The 13,717-nt window shown below is 41.3% G+C and overlaps 1 protein-coding gene across 5 annotated transcripts in view; it reads right to left on the bottom strand.

The window, feature by feature from the left end:
* Window positions 1–13,717, bottom strand: part of Iml1 (GATOR complex protein Iml1) — a 376,817-nt gene that overhangs the window by 129,138 nt on the left and 233,962 nt on the right. For all 5 annotated transcript variants that reach the window (XM_076201722.1, XM_076201726.1, XM_076201724.1 and 2 more), the window contains 2 exons: window positions 12,184–12,280; window positions 11,690–11,788 (listed from right to left, as the gene is read on the bottom strand). In XM_076201722.1, the coding sequence (XP_076057837.1) occupies window positions 11,690–11,788; window positions 12,184–12,280 (196 nt within the window). The remainder of the gene's footprint in view (window positions 1–11,689; window positions 11,789–12,183; window positions 12,281–13,717) is intronic.

Here is a 13,717-nt window from a genome sequence, read left to right as displayed (position 1 = left end):
CATTTGGATGTTTTCCTGTAATTTTTAAAGATTTTTCCATGCTTTATCTCTCCTGGCTTTAGACTCACTAAATCTTTTGTTGAACCAACATTTTATATAAATTTCTTTTTGTTTCTTTTTTGGTACATATTTGTTAACTCCCTCTTTATAATTTTCTTTAGATATGTTCCATTGCTTTAACGTTATTCAATGTTTGCTGGAGAGAAGGTAGAGTGCCGGAGAACTGGAGGAGTGCCTGTACAGTATAGTTCCACTTTACAAGGGAAAAGGGGACAAGTGTGAATGTAGTAGTTTCAGAGGGATGTAGTTGGGAAGACTTATGGGAGGATCTTGATTGAGAGGATTAGAAGAGAAACAGAGGGAGTAATTGGTGAGGAACAGTGTAGATCAGATTTTTGTGGTAAGACAGATATGTGAGAAAGCTATAGGAAAGGGGAAGGATGTTTTTTGGGCCTTTATGGATCTGGAAAAGGCTTACGATAGGGTAGACAGAGAGGCACTGTGGGAGGTTTTGTGGATATACAGGATAGGAGGAAAGCTTCTAGGAGCTGTCAAGACGTATTATGAGAGTAGTAGAGCTTGCGTCAGGATTAGAAATGAAGAGAGTGAGTGGTTCGAGGTAAAGGTGGGACTTCGTCGAGGATACGTTATGTTGCCCTGGCTGTTCAACTTATACATGGATGGGGTGGTGCGAGTGGTAAATGCAAGGGTAGTGGGTCAGGGATTGGAGATGGTTAAAGAGAATGGAGAAAAGTGGGAGGTGAGCCAGCTGTTGTTTGCGGACGACACTGCGCTTGTGGCAGGATCGGAGGAGGGATTGAGGAAGTTGGTGACAGAGTTTGGGAGAGTGTGTGATAGAAGAAAGCTGAAGATAAATGTGGTGGGGGAAAAGAATACTGCCACCAAGTATTTCCACTTGGATCGTAAGAGGCGAGAAGAAAGGGACGGGGATTGGGACTAGGCATCCTTCTCCTTGTAGCCCCACAGGGGACTTTCCTAAAAGAAAAAGTAAAGGCATAAGATGGTCTGGGAGTTTTCCAACCAGCACCCTAAGGTTTGGGTCTTTTAATGTGTGTGGATGTGGTACAGATGAGTGTAAAAGGGAAAAGATAGGTAGTATGTTTGTGAGAAGAAAGATGGATGTGTTGGCTTTGAGTGAAACTAAGTTGAAAGGGAAGGGTGAGTGTAAGTTTGGGAGTGTAAGTGGGCGGTTATTAGGAGTGAAGAGAGGGCGAGGGAGGGAAGGGGTCGCTATTCTAGTAAGTGAAGAGATAGGTAAACGGGTAGTGGAGTGGAAGGTTTCCTCAAGGATAATGTGGATGAAGGTGAAACTGGGGAAGGAGATGTGGGTCTTTGTAAGTGCATATGGGCCTGGCAGTGAGAAGAGTGTAGAAGAAAGGGAGGCCTTTTGGATAGATTTAAATGAGTGCATAGAGGATTTAGACAGAAATGTCAATGTAATAGTATTGGGAGACCTTAATGCTAGGGTAGGAAATGGTCCAATTGATGGAGTGGTTGGGAAATGTGGAGTTCCAGGAAAGAATTGTTGTGGAGAGTTGATGGTGGAGATGTGTCTAGAGAGTTGATGATAGCAAATACAGTGTTTCGGAAGAAAGTCAAGCATAAGTACACATGGGAGAGGGTGGTGGATGGAAGGGTGGTAGATAGAGCGTTAATGGATTATGTAGTGGTAAAAAGGATTATGATAGGAAGAGTTAAGGATGTACATGTGCTAAGGCGAGAGGGTGGGGGAATATCAGATCATTTTTTGGTGGAAGGTAAGTTGAGAGTGGAGGAGAGATGGAGAAGGAGGAAAGGGACAAAAGGTAGGGAGGTGCTTAGAGTGAACTCTTTGAATGAAAAGGAAAAGGGGAAGGAGTACGGAAAGAAGCTGAAGGAGGAGTGGGAGGGAGTGAAGGATAGAGTATAGCTAGGTGTGGAGGAGGAATGGGGATGGTTCAAGGAGGGAGTCACAATGTGTGCAAGGATGGTGTGTGGAACAAGAAGGACAGGAGGAAATAGAAGGAAGGGTAGTGAATGGTGGGATGAGGAAACAAAAAAGGTTGTAGAAGAGAAGAAGCGAGCTTTCACAGGTTGGTTACAAAATAGGACGAGGGAGTCATATGAGAGGTAAAAAGAAAAGAGAAGAGAAGTAAAGCAAAAGGTAAAGGATGCAAAGAGGAGAGCAGATGTGAAGTGGAGTAAGAGTTTGACAGAAAATTTTGAAAGTAATAAAAAGATGTTTAGGAAAGAAATTAAGAGAGGAAGAGGAGGCGAATCAAGTAGAGAAGAAAAGGTAAAAGGTGCAGATGGAGAGATGATAATGGAAGAGAAGGCAGTAAGGGGAAGATGGGCAGAATATTTTAGGGAGTTGCTAAATGTGAAGGAGGATAGGGAGGGAAAGATAGCTGCAGTGGGAAATGCTAAGAAAATGACAGTGATGAGTCAGGAAAATGGAGGAGAAATAAGGAAGGATGAGGTGAAGGCAGTTGTTAAGATGATGAAAGCAGGTAAGGCACCTGGTCTGGATGGATGCCATGCAGAATGTCTAAAAAAAGAAGGTACAGTGATGGTGGACTGGCTGGTGAGGTTATTTAATGTTTGCTGGAGAGAGGGTAGAGTGCCGGAGGACTGGAGGAGTGCCTGTATAGTTCCTCTTTACAAGGGAAAAGGGGACAAGTATGAATGTAGTAGTTTCGGAGGGATTAGCTTGTTAAGTGTAGTTGGGAAGGCTTATGGGAGGATCTTGATTGAGAGGATTAGGAGAGGAACAGAAGGAGTAATTGGTGAGGAACAGTGTGGATTTAGGACAGGTAGAGGTTGTGTAGATCAGATCTTTGTGGTAAGACAGATATGTGAGAAAGCTATAGGAAAGGGGAAGGATGTTTTTTGGGCTTTTATGGATCTGGAAAAGGCTTATGATAGGAGGAAAGCTTCTGGGAGCTGACAAGAGTTTTTATGAGAGTAGTAGAGCTTGTGTCAGGATTAGAAATGAAGAGAGTGAGTGGTTCGAGGTAAAGGTGGGACTTTGTCAAGGTTGCGTTATGTTGCCCTGGCTGTTCAACTTATACATAGATGGGGTAATGCAAGAGGTAAATGCAAGGGTAGTGGGTCAGGGATTGGAGATGGTTAAAGAAAATGGAGAAAAATGGGAGGTAAGCCAGTTGTTGTTTGCAGACGACACTGCGCTTGTGGCAGGATTGGAGGAGGGATTGAGGAAGTTGGTGACAGAGTATGGGAGAGTATGTGATAGAAGAAAGCTAAAGATAAATGTGGATAAAAGTAACGTGATGAGATGTAGAAGGGGTGAAAGTGGCAGTAGTCTGGAAGTGAGCATTAAGGGAGAGGGACTGGAGGAAGTGGACAGTTTTAGATACTTGGGAGCAAATGTGGCAGGAAACGGTAGAGTGAAGGTGGAGGTAGAATATAGATTGAGAGAAGCGAGTAAATGCCATGGTGGATTAAAGAGTGTAATGAGGAATAGACATTTGGGAATGAATGCTATGAGGAGACTGTATGAAGGAGTGATTGTGCCAACAGCACTGTATGGGGCAGAAACATGGAACATAAGAGAGGAAGAGAAAAGGAGTTTGAATGTGTTTGAGATGAGGTGTCTGAGAAGTATGATGGGGGTTACTAGGCTAGATAGAGTGAGAAATGAGGAGGTGAGGAGGAGAACAGGGGTGGAAAGGGAGTTGGGAGATAGGGTTGATGAAAGAGTATTAGGGTGGTTTGGACACATGGAAAGAATGAGTGATGAAAGACTAGTAAAAGAGGTATGGAAGGCAGATGTGGAGGGAGTGAACATGAGGGGACATCCTAGGATGAGGTGGATGGATGGGGTGAAGGGGGCTTTGGGGAAGAGGGGAATGTCTGTTGAGGAAGGACGGGAGAGGACAGAAGACAGGGGTGAATGGAGAAAGGTTGTATATGGATGATGTATGCATGAGGTGGAATGGGTGGGGGGATGGGGGGTGAGGTAGTATGTGTGAGCAATTTTGTACGCAGCCCGAAAGGATTTCTCCCCGTCTTCTCCTCTATGCATGGGAGGATAGATAGGGGGGGGTCACCGATTTATTGAAGCGGTCTTGCTGTGGATGTGCTGTGTCTTGTGACATTGCTTCTGACCCAGGGCAGTGGAAAAGGTGCAGGGATGACCCGTCATCCAGGAGGTGCTAAGATGAGAGGGAGGGTGGAGAGGTGTGGAATGTATTCAGGGATGGAATGGGTGGGAATGATTTTATGCCTTTTCCTTTTTGGCTACCTCCCTTGTAAGGGGGAAAAAGCCTTGGTATGTGTATGTATGTATGTATGTTCCATTTGTCATCCATATTTGTTTCCTCTTTAGAGAACCTATCCCAATTTGCGTTTTGGAAAAATTTCCTTAGTGTTGTTTACTCACTGATGGTTACACCATCACTAATGATTTCCCGCCGCGCAGTTATTTTTCAAGGTCACGTGACGTCACAAAACACTTGTCCGTCTTTTTGAGTTTTCTCCAGTCTCCACCACTCCGCTCCACCGTCTCTTGCATCGTGCATCGTTTTAGTAAAGACTGACAGCATTCCGCAGCCATTTGGTCGATGCACCTTTCTTCGTTAGACAGTCAGCCAGCTGAGCCGCTGTCTCCACCCAGTTTACTTCCTCCACTTCTTTTCGTTCCAGCATATCGCGCAATACTGCTATATCTATGCGCAATCTCTTATCTTCCACTCCTTTATAAGATTGGAGGGCTTCCACCAAACTCTTATTATCCACATGGCACTTCACCTTCAAATGGCCACAGCATGAAATTTCATCTAGAATCCTAGCTAGATAGACTGCTGTCTCTGCACAGTCTAGCAATGCCATGGTTTCCATAGAAAGTGTGGATTTCACAACACGTCTGATCTTCCTTGACTGCAAATACACAGGACAGCACCTCCCACTGTCATCACATAAGAACACTACAAAACCTCCTTGAGAACCACCACTCGACAAGTTGGCAAATGAAGCATCTGAAAAGCCTCTCCATTTTTGGTATATGGAGTTTCATGCCTTCCTTCACTCTACTGACCACCTTATTCAGACACAATAAATTCCCTACAGTGGCCTTGTTACAGACTCCACTCAATTCGCATATCTCAAAAGCAATGTCTGGGCGGGTGTGTGTTGCTATCCAGTTGAGCTGTCCTAATAAGGCACGATACTCTGATCTTTCACCTTCTGACAACTCACTCGACTTGATTGTGGCTCTTTGCCTACTAATACGAATGGGTGTTAATGTTGCCGTGTACTGGTTCTGATCCAATTTTATACTCCCATCATTACATGAAATAATATTCAATCCTACATATTTGAACGCTTAGGATTCAGAATTGCCAATGAGGAAAAGTTGATGAAGTTTGGCCATCACATGCTCTTCAAAGTGGCTGGTACCTGCCCAAAAAAGATCTTCCATGTACACACAAATTATTCCTTTCAGACACCCTTTCCATTTATACAAGAACAGTGCTGGATCCAGAGATGAGACTACAGCTCCAAGCTCAAGTAACTCCTTCCTGACACGTATATACCACTGTCTTGCTGCATCTACCAGTCCATAGACAGTCTTATTCAACTTCCACAGACTTCTGTAGTCAAAATCAGGAGGTGGGTGCAAATATATATCCCTCTCAATTGGACTCCCCTGAAGGTAAGCCGCCTTGACATCCAAAGAATGACATGTCCACCTATTAGTAGCAGCAACAGCTAAAGCCAAACGTACAGCTTCTTTAGAACAAGTGGGTGAATCCTTTTGACGATCATCCATTTCTTCTTCAAACCCCCTTGCTACTAATCGAGCTTTGACCTTGGTCCGACCCTCCTTAATCTTCTCTGTTACTACCCACCGTACAGACATCGCCTTCTGCCCCATATCTTCAACCTCCTCATAAACATTATTATCCCTCCAGCTCTTCATTTCTTCTTCCTTGGCCTGTGACACCTCCTCTGATGTAAACATTATCAACAACTCAGTATCCTCATCAACCACCTTCCAATCAGTGAAATCCTTTTCCAAGTCTGCCCAGGTAATGTCACCATCTGAATCCCATCTAAAATTGTAGCAATTACGATATTTGCCAGTAGCTTTGCCTGCTCTACTCACAACACGACCAGAAACTACCTCACCAGTGTCACTCCTTGTACCTTGAATTCGAGTACCAGCAATAAGCGGATTCCTCTTTGTGTTATTCTCTCTCTGTTCACTTTCCTCCTTAGCAGCTACTGCCTTTGGGGCTCCTTGTTGTACCCCTGCACCAGTAGATTCCTCCAATGCATCTGCTACTTGGTTGTCATCCTCGTTCTCAGACTCCTCTTCAAAAGTATACCCATTGGGCAATGTCCTGTCATTATCACCTTTTGATGACCTTGATACCATATCTCGGTTGTCCTCTCTGCTTTCATGCTCTGGTGCAGATGTTAAATGGCACTGATGTACTCTAGCATAAGTACCCCTATGCCTAACCAGGAATTGTTTGCCGTCTCTTCCAATGATTATGCCCAGGCCACGCTACTCATTGTTGTCATTTCTTTTGTAATAAACCTCAGCCCCATTCTGTAGATCCTCTTTATCATTTGCTCTTACATTGTGTCACATAGCCCTTATCAAGCATTCACTCAACTCTGCTTTAATAAATTCATGTCTAGCCGCGTGCAGCTCATTCAAATTGTCTCTCACAATATCAGATGAGTGCACTGGTTCCAACGCTGGGGGTTGGTTTTCATAGATGGTAGGGAAACTTGGATTATTCCCTAAAACCAATTGATTTGGTGAAAAACCCAAATAATTTGTAAGGGTGTTATGTGCAGAAACTGCCCAAGCTAAGGCTACTTCCAAATCACACTTGTTATCAGTCATAATTTTCATCACCATATCTCCAATCACTGCATTCAGCCTCTCGCACACGCCATTGCTCCAAGGAGATTCTGCCGCTGTGGTCATAATTTTCACATTAAATGCCTCTCCAAAGGTTCACATCTCACTGTTATTGAACTCATATCTGTTGTCCATAAGTATCTTCCCAGGTACACCAAAATTCACAATCCATTTGAGGAACAACGCTTTTATGATGGTGTCACAACATTTGTCCCTAACAACAGTGGCTGTACAATATCTAGTTGCCAGATCAACTATTACCAAAATAAATTCTTACCCCAACACTTCAAGTCCATGGATATTGCCTCATTAAACCTTGATGCCATTGACACGCAAACAACAGGGCGTGGTTTAGTCTTCTTCAGCTTGCAGCAAATGTCACACTCGTTAGAAACAATCTCAACTGCTTCTTTTAATTTAGAATCCTTTATCCCTGCACCCTTTATGAGCTTGTTGAGCTTGTCTGCTGTAGGATGACCAAACAGTCTGTGTAATTTTGTTGCTCTCTTTTTTACCTCCTTACTTTCAATGGCGGCAAATGCAAACACCCCACAAATCTCATCCATGCCTAGTCAGGCTGATATTTGTAGTAAGTAACGACCCGATACTGATGTGCGCAAATTGATCACCCGTCCCTTTATTTTCACCTGGTCTGTCGCAAAATTGATAATCATCTCAGACTTCTTCATAGAGGATCTACTTAGCAAGAGTGGAATATTACAGTCTACTACATCTGTAACAATTTTAGCCCTCATTCCTGCAATTACACAAGGCAGTGTTGCTTTCATAACAGAAGGCACGGTGACATTGTCGGCAAAAGTGAATGTTGAAGTTGACTCCTCTATGATGATGTTTTCCCGCTCATAATCACTCAGATGCTTGACAAAATTCCCATACCAGTCAGCTCCGCACACTGTTGAAGAACACCCTGTATCCAATACCGTACAACCATCAGCCTCTTCTACCAACCTCTGTAGCTTATCGATTGTTCCCCTATTGTTTGCATATCCTAAAAATAGTGATAGGTATGCTGTCTTATCTTCTTCTTTCTGTTCTGTCCATGCTCCCTGTTCATATTGTACACCTTCCTGCTTGTTTTCATAAGCATCAGGGCATGACCTAGCCCAATGAAAACGTGAATCACATATTCGACATCTTGTTACTTGTCCATTTGGTCCCAAGGGGTTCTGCCTTCTCGATGTGCCTCTTGCCCTATAAGGCTGCCTTCCACGCCTGCTTCCTCTAACTCTTGATCTACCATGTTGGTAACCCCTGGCATACATAACTGTGTCAGTATCATCTCTGTCCTCACTCATAAATACCAGCTCCATCTTTATATCAATCATGCCACTATCAGATTGATTCACACATGATTCACTGGTATGCCCAACCAGGCCTAAACCTCCAGTAAATATACAATTGAGGGCACTAGTCATGTTCTCATAAATGACATCTGTCATTGCTGACATTACAAGCTGTTGTTCCTTTTCACTTAACTTACACGAAGACAATAACATAAAAGCCTTCACAGAATCAGGCAATGACATATCTTGCTTGGTGAAATCGTAATATTTGTGTTCGAAGTCAGCAATAAATTTCTTAATTCCAAGACCATCAGCCCTCTGAAGATTATGTAGTGTTTGGAACACATTAAACTGCCTCCTACTTTTGTCAACCAGAAACAGATTGTCTAACTTATTTAACAAGGTCTTCACTCCATCATCCTTCTCCAAATCAGCAACTTCCAGCTCTGATGTCGCCACCCTCGCCCGGCCATCCAGGGACAAATGAATCGCCAGGGCTTGTTTCTTCTTATTGATTGACATTAATTTGCACCATATTTCAATATCCTTCTTCCATACTTCATATGCTTCCTCATTTGATAGTTTGGGAGGCCACTTAGTTGACACAGACATGGCTCAAATGACGCCGATTCGCCAAACTACGCTCTGCTACCAGTGTTGTTTACTCACCGGTGGTTACACCATCACTAACGATTTCCCGCCACGCAGTTGTTTTTCAAGGTCATGTGACATCACAACACACTCGTCCAACACTTAGTTCTACAAAGTTCGTTTTGTTGTACATAAATCTTCCTTCTCTATGTTTGTCATTTCTATGTTGTTCTGTTCTTTTAATGCAAACTCTATTAGTATATGGTCACTTTTTCCAATTGGTATTTTATACTCCATTCTGTTCACAATATCTGGTTCAGAAGTTAATATTAGGTCTAGTTTCGATGGTTCCTCATTGTTTCTATATCTAGTATTCTCCTTAACCCATTGTGTTAGTGTATTCAATGGTCATATCTAGTAGCATGTTGCTTCAGAGTTCATCTCCACCCTTGACTATCATTTCTTCCCAAATTATGTCTTTTGCATTAAAATTGCCCATGATTACTATGTTTCCACCCTCTTTCAGTAATTCGTTTAGCACCTTAATTGTTTCTTCCAATAATTTGGAATGTTCACTATCTGGCCAAGCAAGGGTTTTTGGTGGTACATACACTACTACAAATTTTCTGCTTTTCATCTTTTTGTTGGCAATTTTAATCATAATTACTTTTTTATTTCCTTGACCTTCGATTACCTTTGTCACATTTAAACCTTTTTTTGGTCAATATCATGATGCCTCCTCCTTGCTTATCAGTTCTGTTTTTCACGCAGTGGTTATATAAACCATGTCCCACTATGCTTGTTAATAGCGGTCCTTTCAGTTTTGTCTCTATTATGCCCATGATGTCAGGTTTTTCTGTTTCTAGATATTCATTTAGTTTGTTGATTCCAGAGATCATACCATGAATGTTTGTGTATGCCACTTTTATTTTCGTGTTTTCTTTTCTTTTTTGGTTTAGGTTTCCATTTTTTGATATACAATTTTTTCAGTCTCAAATCCAGCACTCTCCAAAAAAACTTGTTTTTTTCTGTCTCTGTTCTCTTTTCATTTCTATCACTTGCTTCAATTCTAAGCGCTTTGTCTTTCTCTTTTTCCTCATCATTCATTTCCTTTTGTATTCTTACATTTTTGAATTTCTCTCTATTTGCTAGTTTGACCGCTTTTGATAATACTTCCTCTGCCATCATTTGTGTTCTTAGTTTTATTTTTAGAGGTTTGTGGTGTTTTTCTTTTGAGTATTTGCCTATCCTGTGAATCTCATCGATTTCTTTAACGAAATTTTGATCTTCATCCTATATTTCTTTCAGAATTTCTTTGACTAGTTCCTTCTCCTCCTTTTCTTTTTGGTATCTATACATATCATGCTTTTCCTGTATACCATGGGCCACAATGCACTTGCCTTTGTCAACTGTGTCTCTCACCAAATTTTCCTTCTCTTTGATTACTTTTATAACTGTTTCTTTTGTATTTTCTTCCATCTGCTCTTTTAATATTTTTCTAAATGATATTTCTTGATTTCCCTGTTCTTTCTTCCATTAATTCTTTATTTCAATGAGGTCTGTTTCTTTAATTGTTTCTGCTACTTTATCAGTCACTACTTGCAACTGTTCATTTGCCTCCTTTTTTAGTTTGTCATTTTTATTTTTATCCTCATTTTTCAGTCTTTCGTTTTCTCTCTTAAGGCTTTCTATTTCACTCTTTAGGTCACTCAATTCTTTGATAGTTTGCTCATTGTTTTTTCATAGTGTAATCAGTTCCTTTTGAACAGCTCAGTAGTCGAATTTCAAGTCTATGATTTCTTCCATCAGTTCGCTTAATTTGCAATTTTTTAGTGCATTGCTATACCTACTTTCTCTATATCAAAACTTCTTCCTATTTCGCTTGCATTTCTTTGAAAACCTGAAAATACATTGTTTTCCCACCTTGTGTTTTTCCTTGGAGTATCCAAAACGCAGTGGCGCTTGGGTATCACACCTCTTGGGCTCTCAACTATACTCACTTCCAATCCTCTCTTCGTAGATTCCTTTGTTGTTTTTTCTTCACTATCCTTTTCCATTTTTGCCAGAAATTATACAAAAAACTAAAATGGAGAGAAAAGCGTTCACTGGTCACAACGACTAGCCATCCCGCACAATAACAAATAGGTTTTCTTCGTGCTGGTTATGAAACCGCTAGGTAGACACGCTCGCGACACAGCACTTCCTTAAGTTTCAGTGTCTGACGGTGTGTATGTGTTTGACAGTGTGTATGTGTTTTTGTATAGATACACTGCAGGGCACTGAAGGCATGTTATCATAGATATTTGAGTAGAATACTGCTTAACCCATTCAACTCATGTCAGCCGCTTGTGGTGTAGATATTAAAAACTGGATATGGTAGGCCTCGCGCCGGCCCATACATCCGAATATCATCTGATGAGGCTTGACCGCGCAAGGACTGAGGTCATATTTTTCTGGTGTTTGATCAAACATTTTGGTGTTTTATGATTTTTTGTTTTATTTGACCAAATGACAAGAATCTTGTCATCGGAGTTTAAAGGGTTAAGTTGTTTTTATACTGCATTCAGTGGGCTCTGTCTGTGATGTGGTGTGAGAGGCAGGAAGGTTTGAGAGATCTTGCAAAGAAATGTGTGCCAATCAGTCTCATGTGCTGCTCTAATATGGGAATGATTTTGGTTTTTGAATATAAACATTGTTTTCTTGGTGTTTGTTTAGTGCAGCCAGTTATTCTTTATGTCCATGAAAAAAACATCAAGGGTTTTGATAAACTGCAATGACGAAGAAGAGAAGGAGGAGGAGGAGCAGTAAGAGCAGGTGGTGGAAGAGAAGGAGGACTGTTGAGAATAATCTGATATATGGTTAAAGACAGGTGATAATATAGTTAACATCTACAAACCTGCAGAAGCAGTTCCTTGTTTAACATCAGTAAGTTCCACACCAATTTCTAGCCACTCTGAACTGAAGGTAGTCATATCATATGATGTATGATCTTGCTCTACAAAGGAAAAGAAAAACGTTAACCTGATCTCCCTGTGGAAAAACAATCTAACTTTTTTGCAACACAATCCTTTTTCTGTTTCTGTGTGAAAGAAATCACAAAATCATAAACTAACTTATGTGGACCAAATAACATATATAACCTTGATTCAGAAACTGAAAAGGAATATGTTCCATAAGAATTTAGTGATAAAAACTTGTATTCTATGAATTAGATATCATAAGATGATATTGTAATAAATACAAATAAGAACATGGTACATCTTATCTATCAGCCATAACAATAACAGTGACAGGACAAGAATTATTATGGCAATATGAGAATTTAGAACTAAGTATATAATTATTAAAAGCATTTTTTCAAATCTTTCATGAAAAATCTATTTCCCATACCTTTATTTCCAGTAACAATGAAGAAAAGGAAGAATCCATAAGTGACTGGATGAAGACTCCCTGAAGCATGACGTATAATTTCTTTGCTAGCCATATTCTGAAAATAGCAAACTTTATCTATATTGGGGTATTGGCTGCATGTTATTGTGGCAAAGTAGCATGCAATTGATACTTTAGGGTCTACATTATTTTCTCTGTGATAGAGGAAAACTCTGTTCAGAGAAATGATGACACTTTTATACTATGACTATCCCTCCATTATGCTGTCCCCCAACCCCTTGTTACTGTCCTGTACCATTTCTCTGAATATTCCTTTTCTTTTTCTGCCGACCCTGTGGTGGGGGAAGAGAATGCTACCACATCATAAAAGGCGACAAAAAACGGGACAGGGGATGGGATTAGGAGTCCAACTACCTGTAGCCCCAAAAGGGGACATTCCTACAAGAAGAAGAAAAGGTATAAGAGGGTCTAGGAGTTTTTCAACCAGTACCCTAAGATTAGGGTCTTTTAATGTGCGTGGATGTGGTACAGATGAGAGTAAAAGGGAAGAGATAGGCAGTATGTTTGTAAGAAGAAAGATGGATGTACTGGCTTTGAGTGAAAATAAAATGAAAGGAAAGGGCAACTGTGAGTTTGGGAGTGTAGAGGGGACGAGGGAGAGAAGGGGTAGCTATACTAGTAAGTGAAGAGATAAGTAAGGGGGTAGTGGATTGGAAGGAGGTTTCATCAAGGTTGTTGTGGATGAAGGTGAAACTGGGAAGGGAGATGTGGGTTTTTGTAAGTGCGTATGGGCCTGGCAGTGAGACATTTTGGGTAGATATAAACGAGTGCATAGAGGGATTAGGGAGAAATATCAATGTAGTTGTATTGGGAGACCTTAATGCTAGGGTAGGAAATGAACCAATAGATGGAGTCATTGGGAAATATGGAGTTCCAGGTAAAAATCGTAGTGGAGAAATGATGGTGGAGATGTGTCTGGAAAGAGAGTTGATGATAGCAAATACAGTGTTTAGGAAGAGAGTCAAGCATAAGTACACATGGAGGAGGGTGGTGGATGGAAGGGTGGCAGATAGAGCGTTAATGGACTATATAGTGGTGACCAGGAGTAAGGTAGGGAAGAGTTAAGGATGTACATGTTCCAAGGGGAGAGAGTTGGGGAGTATCAGATCATTTTATGTTGGAAGGTAAATTGAGAATGGAGAATAGGTGGAGAAAGAGGAAAAGGGCAGAAGGTAGGGAGGTGCTTAGAGTGAACTGCTTAAATGAGGAAAAAATGAGAATGAGTATAAGAAGAAGCTGAAAGAGGAGTGGGAGGGAGTGAAGGATAGAGTAGAACTAGGAGTGGAGGAGGAATGGGGATGGTTCAAGGAGGGAGTCATAAGGTGTGCAAAGATGGTGTGTGGAACAAGGAGGAAAAAGAAGGAAGGGTAGTGAGTGGTGGGATGAGGAAGCAAAAAAAGGTGTAGAAGAGAAGAAGCAGGCATTCATAGATTGGCTACAAATTAGGACGAGGGAATCGTATGAGAGGTACAAA

The sequence above is a fragment of the Oratosquilla oratoria genome, chromosome 18 (assembly GCF_046742065.1).
Source record: "Oratosquilla oratoria isolate Oo_2021 chromosome 18, ASM4674206v1, whole genome shotgun sequence".
Classification (NCBI taxonomy): Eukaryota; Metazoa; Arthropoda; class Malacostraca; order Stomatopoda; family Squillidae; genus Oratosquilla; species Oratosquilla oratoria.
Note: the sequence above shows the minus strand (reverse complement) of the source record. Positions and strands in the feature narration are given on the sequence as shown.